Source organism: Haliaeetus albicilla, chromosome 28 (genome assembly GCF_947461875.1).
Source record: "Haliaeetus albicilla chromosome 28, bHalAlb1.1, whole genome shotgun sequence".
In the NCBI taxonomy this organism is placed as follows: Eukaryota; Metazoa; Chordata; class Aves; order Accipitriformes; family Accipitridae; genus Haliaeetus; species Haliaeetus albicilla.
Genome location: NC_091510.1, coordinates 11,331,631 through 11,345,960, shown reverse-complemented (window position 1 = coordinate 11,345,960; position 14,330 = coordinate 11,331,631). Strand labels below are relative to the sequence as shown.

At 38.6% G+C, this 14,330-nt stretch overlaps 1 protein-coding gene across 12 annotated transcripts in view; it reads left to right on the top strand.

Annotated features, from left to right (window-relative positions):
- Positions 1–14,330, top strand: part of NAV3 (neuron navigator 3) — a 557,756-nt gene that overhangs the window by 506,760 nt on the left and 36,666 nt on the right. For all 12 annotated transcript variants that reach the window (XM_069773360.1, XM_069773359.1, XM_069773362.1 and 9 more), the window contains 4 exons: positions 1,826–2,014; positions 4,479–4,531; positions 9,382–9,405; positions 11,748–11,825. In XM_069773360.1, the coding sequence (XP_069629461.1) occupies positions 1,826–2,014; positions 4,479–4,531; positions 9,382–9,405; positions 11,748–11,825 (344 nt within the window). The remainder of the gene's footprint in view (positions 1–1,825; positions 2,015–4,478; positions 4,532–9,381; positions 9,406–11,747; positions 11,826–14,330) is intronic.

Below are 14,330 nucleotides of genomic sequence, written 5' to 3'. Positions count from 1 at the left end.
AATAGAATCATAAAATTCAACCGTTCATATTTCTTCGTTTGCCAAACTAGATAGTTTATTTTAACACTTCCATCACCATATTGTGGTACCTCACTAACGAAGGGAAACTCAGGGTGTTCTTCATGGAGTAGGCCAGGGTACCTCCTGTTTTGCACACAGAAAAAAAGCACAGATTCTCTATGACTTGCCTAAGGAGAAGAAAATCTGAGTCAGGACTGGAAATTAGCTTCTAGTTCAAAGCTACTCATCTTTTAGGATTCGCAATCAGTAGGATTGTGATTTTAGTGAATGTCAACCCAGACACTAAACATTGCTTTTTTTCCTATACATAGGTTTGCTTTGAGATAGGCCTTTCCAATGCATTTCAGTGGCTGGACCTGTCTATAACCACACTGGGCCCAATCCAAATCCTAACCTGAATTCAATATAATAATTTGGGATGAGTCATATTTCAGATATTTTTGATTACAGGTCAAGGTTTAGATTTGGTTCTTCTGGATCTTGTTTCAAGTTAATCCAATGCAAATTTAGTTTCATTAATAATTTTATTTTTCTTTAATGCTTAGTAGAAAACCATTTATTTGCACCATGCTGGACACATACCTAGGTTCCCAAGGAGCTTTTGTGTTTTAGGCCCTTACTGTGGAACTACCAGCAACCTTTCAAGCACTCACACTTCCCTCACTCTGTCACAGCTTATGGCATCTGTAGGTTACAATCACTCAAAAGGAATTTGATCAGACATACAAATGTTGCTCTTATTACATATGGGAAAAGAAGTTGAACAAAGCCACTTTTAAAACCGAAATTGGATCCTGGCTAGGCAAGCCACTGCTTTTGATTTCCTCCATGTACTTGCAGTAGTTTTAGGCACAGCTCTTTTTAAGCAGTGTTTCTTTCACTCTATCATTTTCTGCTTACAATTATCTTCTTTTTCTTTTTGTTCATAGTTCTTGTACTCACAACAGAGACCAATAAGATCGGGTGGGGGTTAATTTATTTCCTCATTGTTCTTTGCTTCTTTCCATTATCATAGCCCTATGGAATAATTTGCTCTCACAACACAGCTGCTCTGGTAGTTTATGACTTAAGGCACATCTTGCATGATCTAAAATAAAAGTCCAAACACTGAGGCTGAATTTGGACAGAAAATTAGATTTTTCTTCTAGGCGCTGTGTTCATGTGGTTGACATGAACCATAACCAGGCTTTCCTTCCTACTAGCAAACAAACTTTGCAAAACCTTAAAGTAGGTTCATCAAAGCTGTTCTGGATTTCCACCCTGAGTGATCGGACTACTTCTGTGTAGTATGACAAGATTCAACTGGCCTGTGCAGGAATTTTAACCTGATATAGTGGTAGGTGCTGTAGAAAATCAAAGGATAAATATGTCTTGAATATGCCAATAAACTTTGGTCTTAACAGCAGTTGGTAATATAGGTATATAACAATAAAATGCAGATACTGATTTATTAGAAGACCTGCTTATAAAAAATACTTATGACTTCTTACTCCTTCTTAACTTTTAACTTTTGAATCTCTCCCATTGATTTTCTGTCTTGGGTTGTCAAAGTGAACAAGTGTGTATTCAGACACCGCTGTTAGTGTTACCATGTGTTTTACAGGATTAGTCTCATCCAGCTCCAGCTCCTTGGAGATCATCTGCTTTACCTTTTTGTGGTGGCTTTGTATGTAGGAATAAAAGCCTTTCATTTTCTCAACACTGTAAAGTGCACCTTACCATACTAGTCCTACATTACAATTTTATGCAGAACCAAAATTCATTAAAAGGAAATGTGCTTCATTAATAAAGCTTTGTATTCCAGTGAGTCCAACCAACCTATCTCAGTTTAACCTTCCTGGACCCAGTATGATGCGTTCAAACAGCATCCCTGCACAAGACACTTCTTTTGATCTGTATGATGACTCCCAACTGTGTGGCAGTGCTACATCCTTAGAAGAAAGACCACGAGCAATTAGTCATTCAGGTTCATTCAGGGACAGCATGGAAGAAGGTAAGACTGAGTTACTATTTGGATCAGTGAATAGGCCCCAAAATAGGCCCTCAAAATAGGCCTCCAAAGTGTAGAAAAATTTTAAAATATTTCTTCTGCAACATAATAACTTAAATAATTTTGTGAAGCTTTTTTTTTAATTTTGTTGAGCTGGACTCACAGGAATTCCTTACCCTAAAACATGGAAAATATTTCTTTCACACATTAATATGTAATGTTGTGTATGCCATACATGTATAGATCCTTTAACAGAAATTTTGGAGGAAAGGAAGCCATGGAAAATTATTTTATTCTTTTTGCCCCTAAATTTGAAGTGTCTGAGCATACCTTGACACCTGTGATTCCATGCTTTCTTAGTCCTGCTTCTGTATTTCCTTTTTTTTTTTCAAATGCCAGTGCTACTTAGTATCCCCTTTCTTTTGTAGTCATTTCATTTCCCCGCTTTCCTACAGCCTCCTACAGCAAACACTATGTGAATTTCTGTATTTAAACTCTGTCATTTAATCTGACCTCACTACTTTCTTTATGCAGATTATTACTGTTGGTCTGGTTTCTTTAATGCTATGTACAACACTTGGAATTTGGGGAATATTTTTTGTTTTGGTTTTTGTTCTTTTTTAACCACAGAGCATGTGACAACTCCTAATTAAATGCACTCTAGCATTTTCTTCTGCCTGACATTTCTGGTAAATCTGATTATTTGCAGAATTCCCATAAGCAGAAAGTTCTCTTGTTAATTAAAACAACAACAAAAAGCCAAACCCCAAAATTAAACTACTAAAATTTAATGGAGATTCATTCTATAACATCATCTCATCAATCATCCTTACTGCTAAGTGATGACAATATAAATGGTCTTTATAATAAGCAAATAAAAATGTCTTCCCCTAGCCCCTAAGCTCATCATTATGAGATAAAAGGGAGGAAAAAAGTCCTAGATGTAATAACGGACAACTAGTACTTTTGCTTTTCAATGCCTTCTTCTGCATTTTAGACGCTATGTCAGGCAGACATCTGGGTATGTAATCCTAGCAGTAGGGTGCAGGTCAGATCAAGCTGTGAGTTGTCAGCACAGAGAGGATGGCTGACTGCACAGAAGCAGATCACATAATTCAAGGACAGAGGTGACTACAGACCCTTTGCCGAGGAACAGGAGAATTATCAAGTGAAACACTGGAAGAATAATAGAGAAAACAAGGCAAATAATTTATGCATAGAAAAAGAGGTGTTAAATCTAGAATTCCAGTAATGGGTCACCAGTGGCTTTGATGAGAGCTTTTTCATTAGTCATGTTTCGTATCCAGCTGGAGTGGATAACCATGATCAACCTGAGTAAATGAAAGTCAATGCAGCAATAATAAACAGTTTTCAGCAGTTTACGGTCATTAGAGATTAACATGAAATGATGCTGTTGGAAGGCCAAATGTATTTTATTTAAGATAGGAGCTCTGAGGAAGGTTATCCTGAAAGAAGTGAGGTAATGGGTAGAGCCACTGTGTATGAGAGCAGAACGGGAGTTTAGCTGAAAGATTTAAAGCAGACTGAAACCCAAAGATAGATTGAAAGCGTCAAGGTTTCAACGGTCAGTGTACCACATCTTTGTAAGTATTTGTCCACTTACAAAACTATATTTAAAGTCTATTTGGCTAATCCAAGTATTCTTGTATTGTCAGTTTGGCATACAGATGCCAGGTAGGTATTAAAGCAGAATAATTTATTTACCAAACCCCGGCAGATTAGAAATATTAAACAAATTTCTTTTGAAACAAAAATGCAAAGAAGTAATGAAATAAATAATCTTCTTCAAAATTCTCTTGGTGTGTCCTTCCTCAGGAGACTCATCAGAAGCAGAAGGGGCAATTTTGTCTCAGTTTAGTCTTCACTCGCCATTTTCAGAAAGGCCAGGAACCCCGTTTTTTGAGTTGAAGTCCTGCAAAGTTCACTCGGTGCTCTTGAGGCTGACTCTACTGACGATTAGTGGAAATATGGCACTACCTCTTGCAGTAACCCCTTCACATAGACTACAAATAAATGGGTCTGCATTGTGCTGAGGGGAGAAACCAGCTGAGCAAAGCCTGGGAGCTCACTTCTGGGAATATGAACTGTTTTGCAAGGCATAGTCTCATTAAAATCAGTTTGCTCAGCTTTGGACAGATGTATAAATAGCTCAATTTCTGGTTTCTCTAAAGAGTGTATTTATCAAGTGATTTGTTGTCAAAACAACAAAAGTGATGCTTGGTTTGCTGGGAATAATACTGAATCTCACTGGCTCTCCTACCCCATACACAGGAAAGTGCTTTTTCTGTATAGAACAATCATTTTAAGTGCAGGAAAAAATATCAATAGCTTTTCTATACTTTGTGGAAGATTGGTTCTCATTTTAAAAAGATGTTTAGTTATTGAGCTACATGGGGGACGCTTTATGCTTTCATCAATATTTCATGTTATTTTCCTTTTTTTAAAGTACATGGGTCCTCATTATCACTTGTCTCCAGCACATCCTCTCTCTACTCTACGGTGAGTATTGACATTTTAGAAAAAAGTTCTGCCTGCCTCTGTTCTTGTTCATTGTTCTTGAAAATTTCAATACTTCGAGGTTTAGGAGGATTAAAATTGTACTGCAATAAAGCAGGAACATTTATTTTCAACTTTGCTATTACTGTCATGTTATTTTAGAATACATTATTTTCATCTTTTTATGTAACTTGCTTAGAACTGTTTAAAATCACCTAGTGTATGTTTTAAAAGCTAAAAAGAAGGTAATGGTCTAGGAATCTCTCTTTAAGGGGGGCTCCTTATGCTATTGTAGTTAGTAATTTTGAGTGATTTTTTATTATTTTCAGCTAGTTTTCTAATTGCACAATTTACAAAGTGTTTTTGTTCTGTCACTGTTTGAAGTACACTTCTTGAAAAACACAAGATTGCTTCAGGGTAAGGGAGATACAATTTGCAGTTTAAATGTCCACTGATCTTTGTTGCAAATGACAGCATTTAGATGTTGTTTCGAAAGAGAAGAGTGTCTTCAATTATTAATCTTAGTTAATTAGATTAATTAGATTGAGTAATAATTGTATTCTAGCTCAAGCAGAAGTTCTGGGGTTGATTTTTTTTTCTATTTTATTGTTTTGGTATCTTTTATGAGATCTTCTGCGTAATTTGTTGCTTCAGTTATTCTACTAACAAGAAATGATCCATATGGGGGGAGTTAAACATGTTGGGACATTCCCTTGCTGATACGCAACAGTTGCTTTGCAACCTATTTGCTAACTACAATTACACGCTGTAGTAGCCCTTTTCCACGGGAGATCAACCCACTTACCTGCTTTCATACCAGGCACTCATGAAGAGTCTGTCTCCTCTCCGTATTTTCAGGTGTTGAATAATGTCAGCTGACATCCCAGGAATGACACGGACTCCCCTACCCAGAACCAACACCATTCTTGCCTGGGAAAACCGAGCCCATGCAGTCTGATACACTTGTACCGTTTGGTAGCCCTATCTCAATGCTAAACTCATGTTAGCTTGGAAAGTAGGTTGCAGCCGTGCACAACATCTACCGCAACGGTGCCTCTCCTAGTCCTGCTCAATCGTTAAAATTTCTATACAAGTGCATGTCTAAAACATCAGGTACACACACATTAGGTTTGTCCAGGCCCTAAGTAGCAAGTTGCAAGCAATTCCAGTCCAGAATTGGTTTTGGGGGGTAGAATGTACATGCAGTACATACAGACAGGCTGCACGTGAGGTATGACTAACATTCAAAGCAAAGCTTCTCACTGAGGTTTCTGGAGTCGAAAAATCTTTACTACTCTTTCCCTGTCTATGAGACACTATGATCAGTTTGCATGGGGGGGTGTCCAAAATTATAATTCCAGCTTTGATGCCAAATTTTAGAAGAATGTTATGAAACTGACAGATGGTAAAAATCAAATTATAAAGTGACACAGGATGCTTTCAGCATCCAAAAGCCACTAAGTCTGAAATATCTTGACTCTAATGTTGTGTAATGTAGCATGGGTTTACTAATACTTTCTATTTATATAACCTGCTATCATTCAAGATTACAGAGTATCTTGGAAATACTACCTAAACTCCATGATATTAAAGAACAGTATTTTTCCTGCAAGACAAACTTTAAACTGTTTCCCCAAGTTCATACTGTAAGTGGAATATCTTCTGAAACATCTGACTGTGAATTCACACTGCAGCTAAGCCCAGCTCCTTAGGTTATTGATTATGTCAACAAGTTAATGGAAGTTACAGAAAAATGTGTAAAGGGCAAAAAAGGAATTAGTATGACAAAATTACTAGGATTGATCTTTAGGGATGATTTTTGATCAGAATTTCTTCTGCTTGATCCCTCTCATCCTGAGAAAAAAGTTTAAACTTTTCAGCAATTCATCAAAAGATGATGCACAAGTGGAGTAGAGAAACATGAGAGGTTGGCAATCAGTATGACATCAGCTGAAAGCAGAGACCGTTTCATTGTTTGATGACACAGTGCAGTGCCCCGTTTCCTCCAGAAAGGGATAGCTTCACAGGGCTATGGCACAGGTAACTCACTTTCATCTATTACTAGATTCAAGGAGGACTAGAAGAGCTTTTTTACCTTGCTTAAGCAGGCCAAAATCATTAAGCATGAATTCCAAAGCAGTTGCCTTTCCCTAAGTATCTCAATCAAATGTATTTATCAGATTTCTCAAGCGTTGCCTTAAGCCTTGGTGCTAGTGGCTTTCTGCAGCCTAATCCCTGGAGAGCTTCAGAGAAAGTACTAAATAAAGATAATGATCTTTATGTATTATTTCCAAAGGATAGCTGAGAATCTTGCAGTTATTCTCTGAAGATTGCCTCTCTGAGAATTAGAATATGAGATTCAGAAGGGACATTTCATGATTTGCTACCATCGCAATGAATAAGTCCAATGAGACAGAAGTTCTGTGTTCACTAGCACTTTCTGTAAATATTGGCTTTCTTCTTGATTTGCATTTGGATTGTCAGGACTTACTTGAATAAACTGGAAATCTAGCTTGTAGAGATATGCATGTAGAGACAAACATTTGGTTTCACAGAACAGTATGCCGTGTAAGCAGACTTAGTAGACTGTAGGATTGAAATACTGATTCAGTTTTGGCAATGAATATATCTAGCTCTCCAAGAAGTTGAAAAAGATGTGTGGTAGTGTAAATTATGATAGGTTGTCTCCAATTTTAATCTTCTCCTGCTCGGTAGGTGAGACACTGCAATTTGCACATATTTAGTTAATTGCTGTATTTCTCACACTGGCTCTCAGCATTAGCTACACTTAGAATCCCTAGACTTCATTAACTGTGCTAAGCCAAGCTCAAAGGAGATGTGTAAGGACATGTCATTTGTATGTTAATATTTTAAGTCTTCAAAAAAAGAAAAAAAATAATCCTTACAAGAATGGGATGCATCGATATGATGGAGAAGTAGAGGGAGAAAATAAATTATTTCCTCTTAGAGCCTTTTGAACCAATGCCTGCGTGCTGGGTTACAATGGTGTCAGCATGAACTCTTAAGTAAAAACTGCTCATATGTATTGGGTTGTCAGATTTTATTTTTTAGGTTGATAGTATGCCCAGAATCCTGTTCTTTCTCTTTCATTTACTTCTTCCACTGCCCACAAAAGTTGACTTGCAGGAGCCACCCCTCTGAACTCTGGGAGAGAGGCAACGCTTCCTCCTACAGCGAGGGAGTCATCTGGTAACAACATGCAGCACTGCCTTCATCAGCAGGGGCCGGTGCTCTAAGGACACGGGACCACATCCCCACATGGCAGTTACAGGAAAAAGTCACCAACCCTTTTTTTTTTTTTTTTTGCTTTTCTTGGCAGAGTAGAATTCATAAGGGGACATGGTCTTTCTCGATCTCTTTGTGACTTTTCATGCACTATGTGTTCAAAGTAACAATAATGAGAACAGAATTTCAATTTTTTCTGTAGGCAGAAAAAATCTCCTTTTTGCGAACATAGATCAGAAAGTTAGTATGTGTGTCACATCAGTGCTGGCAAATAAAACAATCATTATATTGAATCATTCCCACATATTGATGTGTCAGGTATTACAGTAGTTTCAGCCAAGAGCAGTTCTAATATTTCTAAGGGAAATACCATAGCATGGCAGTATTTTTAGTGACTGTTAACAGATAAGCACGTATGGAAAGAGGCGTTTTCTAGAAGTCTTCTCCCCCTACACCAGGTAAAGAAAGAAAACATTTATATAATAAATTATTAAAATTCTAACAGCACAAAAGTTGTGCTTAATACAGGCTTAAAAAAGCAGCTATATTAATTTGTAATAACACAGATACTGCCTGATGTCAGGGAATCTTCCGAGGAGCCCTTACCTTGGGTTTTCTTAGCATTTGTGTTGTTATTTATGGCTAATTCTACTACCCACATTTTCCTTTTACTGCTTGCTTCTCTTCCAGCCAATGTTAGACTGCTTCTTTGAACTTGGTGCACCTCAGATCACGGGTGGATTGATTTCCAGTACATTAACTGATTCTTGTTTTATGTTACGAAAGGGTTCCTCTCTCATGGTACGCTGTTCCTTTCCATTAGAATCCCACTGAAGCACGATTTCTCTGTCCACCAAATACCTCCTAAATTAGACTACTCCCATGCTTACGAATTTAATGACCTTCAAAGGTTTGCCTTGCACTGATTTAGTTTCTTAGCTTGTTGAAAAAGACTGCTGAGTAAATAGCATCATTATATGACACAAAACATAACAATGTGGAAAATATCTAACATTATTAAGTATTATTAGCAAGTTTAAGCTGAAACTTTAACATGCCTTGATAGCCCTTAATATTTTGGTCAGTACTCTGTATGGCAGAAATTATTTAAAGTGTAAATACCCCTCTCCCCTCACCTTCCCCCCATATATGTTTTACTGGTATGCTGTCAACGTCTCTTAGCAGGGATTAGTCTATTAGGAATATTGCTTGGTATACGGTAAAACGAACATAGTTCCAGGAGCCATAATAATCACTACGGTGTAAAAGTTTGCTGGTCACAGGCTAAGGTCCATGCAGTGACAGCATAGCACATTTTCTTTTGTATCTTAGAAATGTAGCTGCAGTTTCTGCAGTTCTGTTCCTGTTCTCCCTTTATCCACTGTTTCATGTTGTCAGTATGCTGGCAAACTCTTTGGGGTTTCAGCTGGAGCCTTTCCAAGTAAGTTGAAAAGAATTCCATTTATTGTTTTTACTGCATACCTTCCTTAAATGTAATGGATCCATGAAGCTATTCGTTTCACTTCAGTGTTGCTGGCTTTTATTTTCTATTACCGCAATTATGTTGCACACTGTTTCTAAGCCATTTCTTCTTTGTTTTCTTCCAGGCAGAAGAAAAGGCACATTCAGAGGTAAGAACTTTTCTTCATTTTTATATGTATGTATTGCATTATATTATTTTAAAGTTGGGGGGTTTTTTACCTGCTATGGCTAAATGGCTGAGTCGCTGGGGAAAATACACCTCATGTCTTTGCACCACTTTTTAAGAAGTATTGGTAAAAAGCTGATGCAGCTTCTAGTGCACTAGAAGGTGTTTTCTTAGTATCGGGCTGAAGAATGCCTCCTGGCTGAGGTTCTGAAAAGGGGACAAGAATCGATGAGAATCAGGCTTCTGAGTGGAGGAGCTGTGATACGTCTGATTTCAGACTTAACACCACTCTGTACTGGTTCTAAGGGACTGTGCAATTCAAGGTAATGTGCTGCCTTTCAGGAGAAAAATATTTCAAATGTTCGCTTTGAACTTCTCTCCCTTACATTTTGCATTATATTAAATTTCTCAAAACTGACCACTTTGATGGATTTCAGAGCAATGCAGATTGATTTCAGATATAAATCAAATCTGACACGGAAAACAGCTTCTTTCTCCTCACAGTGGATAAGAATGGGTGACAAGCCCAGGTCAGCAGCTGGATACAATTACAGCCTTTCTCAAAATAAAGTCCTGGTTGTATTAAAAGGGCACCAAGGAGTAGCAGCAATAAAATGCAGCACCAAGGGGTGCACTTCCACTTCACAGAGCTACATGCCTTCCAACTCCTGCATTTATGCTGCTCCTATTTTTACTACTCTAATCAGAGAAAAAGCCAACTAAAAGGTATTTTGAGGAAGTTGGACAAATAACATATTCTTCCTTACTTGCTGCAGTATATTTCAATGTAATTTCTCCCTGAATTTTCTAAGCATCTTTCTCGGAAAGTTAAAGCAAAGGAGCTAAAGAAGCATGTCATAGCTCAATAGTGTAAATGACAATTCCTCATTTCACTGCCCTTTGTATAAGGTTGTATAGACAGGTGAAACAACATTTCTTTCCTGGGTATTTCTACAAGAAGTTTTCTCAGTATGTAGGTCTGCTCTCTGATGCTCTTGCAGGAGATGTGGAACAGCACTTCATGAGAACTACCTTTGTATGGTTGCAGGAATATGATGAAAGTGTAGCTTAGAGCAGGAAGGTCAAATAATTGCTATCAAAAACCAAAGAGAAAACTTAGAAAAAGAAAAGGGGCAGACCAGGATGGAGAACAGCTCAATAGTCTGTCTCCTTTGCTCTGAGCTAGTGTAAATGACCTAGCTATTTTTGTATCACAGATGTACAGGAACTTGTTCATTCTTAAAGCTTGTACAATATTCCCCGGTGGTTTTCATGGGAGTCATAAAATTAAAGTACTGCAATAGTCTTTACTAGTGAATGTTATGTGCTCCCTTTCCTAGGCTAGTTTTAGACATTTTACTTCTCTAGTCTGGAATAATTTCTTTTATGTCTGAATATGAAAGGGGTTTCAAAGTGAAACCCCATGCTGTGCTTAAGGTCAGTGCAATGGCTGGAGTCCCCGTAAGATCTCAAACAGGGTTAAATGGGCTTAAAATGATGCACAAGCTTCACGTTAGATATCTATCCCAGCTGAAATGTAAACAGATACTTTTTCTTAAGGATTCTGTTTTTCATTAAAGGATACAGGAGCCTTAAATTAAGTATCTTTTCATGTCAACAAGCACATTTAAAGCCACATCTATTTTTTTAAGTTGGCAAGTTTTTGAATAATGTATAAGGTTTAAAGAGGCTGCATGTGTGAATCGCAGGGACTGTAGGAAGTATTGTGTTAGAGAAAAGAAAAATGTTACTGTACCTCATCTGCCTTTAGACATCCATGAAGGAAAAAATCTGTGTCTGAGGTAGTCATCAGAGCCTTCTTCATGCCGGGCAGTGGGGGAGTACTTTTGGGCACTTTATCTGAGTCTAATGTAGACATTTAACATATGTTGGTTGCATCATGTCTACAGTCAGGCACAGCGGACCTCACCCAAATTCGTTCATGTTTCATAATCTCAGGCCTCATCCAGGGCTGCTATCTTTGACTGCACTAAGAATATGTTTGGAACTTACGGGATTTGGTAAAAAAATATGACATTTACATGTGCAAACAGAGGATTGTACATATGAAGTAATTAAGCATTTGCCCATACGTGCTCCCTTAACTGGGATTCTAGCTCATACAATGGTTAAGTGCAAGAAAACACTGGGAGCAGCACTAAGTGCCAACTTTTAATAATTTGTATTTCTGAATAGTTCTGAGATTAAAATGTGAAACTAAGACATTGTAAACCTATTAGTGATCCCTTAAGAAAACAAACAAACAAACCACAACAAAAGCAAATTACTGAAATACTGACAACAGTCTTTTTTCTTTTTTTCTAGCAAATTCAGAAACTACGGAGAGAGCTGGTTGCATCACAAGAGAAAGTTGCTACCCTTACATCTCAACTTTCAGCAAATGTAAGTATTTTTACTTGTGATCATAAACAGTATCAAAGAATACATTATCAGATTGGCTAATAGCTTTTACTCGACACATGGTCTGGGAGACTTTTACTCCAGACTTAAATAAATTTATTTATTTTGGTGGTTTTCAAATTAATTATTTCATTAGATGTCTGTATTGCCTCAGCTTCAAGCAGAAGAAATCTTGTAATCAAACACAGTGGAAATGGAAAGGAAAGTTTCCACACTTTTTGAATGTGACAACAGTCCTATCCAGTTCAGTCTCACTCTTTCTTCAGAATCAATTAAAAAAAAAAAAGCTGAAAAGTAAACACAACCAAAGAAAGGGTGTGGATTGCATATTCTGATAGAATTCATTATAGTTTCATTTCACAAAGATAAACCCTGCAAAATGCAGATAGATGTAGAGGGAAGCAAAGTTGTATATTTTATGTGCTGCATATACATATTCATTGTTGCATATTCGTATGCTGCAATAACTGTGCTGATATATAACTAATGGAAACTGGGCTGTTCCTCAGAGAGCTCCCTGGCGTTACTTCCAATTGTCATACACTGCTAATATGAGTTATTGAACGTGTTATTGGAATATAATGCCAGATAGGAAATGTGAGCTACAATCCTGTCTGGTTACTATGGTTTCAGATGAAGTTACAGGATAGTTACTGAACAATCTGTTGTATAGTGATTTTTAAATGCAATTCAGGATATAACTATAGTTATCATTCCCAAGGAAAGCTGAGGTGCTGTTGCAAGAGAGTATCATTCTGCATTTCAGGAAAGCAGCTTCCTGATGTCTTGGGCAACCTACAGAGTGCCTTTCTTTGAAATACAGATGGACCGAGTATTTAGATCTATAAATACTGCCATTATTTTCAAGAAATTATTTCAGTCAGTGTAGTAGTACTGTGTTCGCGTTGCGAGGAATTAATCTCTAGCTGTGTGAAAGCCGCTTGTTCTCTTAGGACTGCTCCACGGGAAAATGTGGAAGAGCTACTCTTCGCCCTTTCTGCTCTGTTCAGGTGGCTGCAGAACCTGAACCTGTGGGTATTTGTGCCTCTGTAGCGAGATGGGTTGCCAGTCTGTTCCCAGCTCTGAGAATGAACTAGTGAAGCAGAAAATATTGTCCGTTTTAGACACTGGTCTTTGCCAGGTTGGGCAGTTCTTCACTCACCCATCCTGAGAGCAACAACCTAAAACCAACACCGAGAGGTCAGAAGAGCTAAGCCAGCGTGCCTCGGGTAGTCGTGTTCGCTAACAAGTCCGTTGCTCTCTGCAGGGCACTTTTCTTTCCACCAAGAACGCGGGGCGGCAGTGGGAGCCCAGGGAGGCAGGCTGTGCCTGGGCTTGTGACCCAGCGCAACCACGGACGTCCCCCATCCACTCGGAGAGCCCTGCTAACGCCCCCGCAGCAGCCGCTGGAGTTATCCAGAGGAGTTAGCTTGATTCCTGCAAACCCCTGATTTAGTGAAAGACGTCCCTGCCCACAGCCGGGGGTTGGACTAATTGATCTTCACAGGTCCCTCCCAACCCAAAGCTTTCTGGGATTCTGGGCAGTGGTGCCACATCAGTAAGACCAAACTGTTTGCCCGTGGTGGGCTCGGGCTCAGGTTTCTGTGCTAGAGCTGGTGTGGGAGCCGCTCTGATGGCGATAACTCAGGCTCTTGGGACCGTCCCTTGCTTTACTCCATGGGCAGAAATGCAGCTTGCCCTTCTTCTGCTAGCGCCGAACAGAAAACATCAGCATATTCCTTCTTGCTGATGTGGTGAAAGGGAGAGTTGAAAGATGACTCTGTTCAGTCTCCATCCTTTTCCAGTCACCCCAGCAGTGCCATAGCTTATAATACAGCCACCAGGGCACAGAGTGAGGATGGCAGGGCATTCTCCTCTGCAGCTGAGGCAACGAGGCCATTTTTTCAGTTTGCTTGAGCAAATTGTGTCCGATCTCTCCCCAGTGTTATTTAGAAGTCATTGACTATATTTCTGGCAAGTATTCCTTTGTGTGGAATAAACACCATACAGACTGGTTTCTAATAACATTACTTGTTCCAGGCAAATCTTCCAAGTCAGCCCCAAGTTACTATTAGATTTGGTCCATACTTCAAAGAAACTGTGTCAAGCTAAAAAATGGATAGTTACATTTTGGCTTGGTTTTCACTCAAACTAATTCTTCTGCATGGGTGACAAATAGGTTGGGTTTAATCTGTATAACTCACATTGCATTGGTTGGGGTTCTTGTCCCATGTACTGCCTCTGGACTTCTGAACACCTAGTAAGAATGACCATAGCTTTTCTGCTGATCTCATTGGAAAGGTAATATTTTCAACAGGACAATTTAAAAGTATATACATGTGCATCTGGTTTTGCCTATCCAGAAGGACCACATTTGTAAACCTGTATGTGCTTGTATGCATATATATATATATGTGCATGCACACCGTATGTTTTATGAAGGTTAATTTAATCACGTTCTTTTGACTGTGTCACTCACCTTCTAAT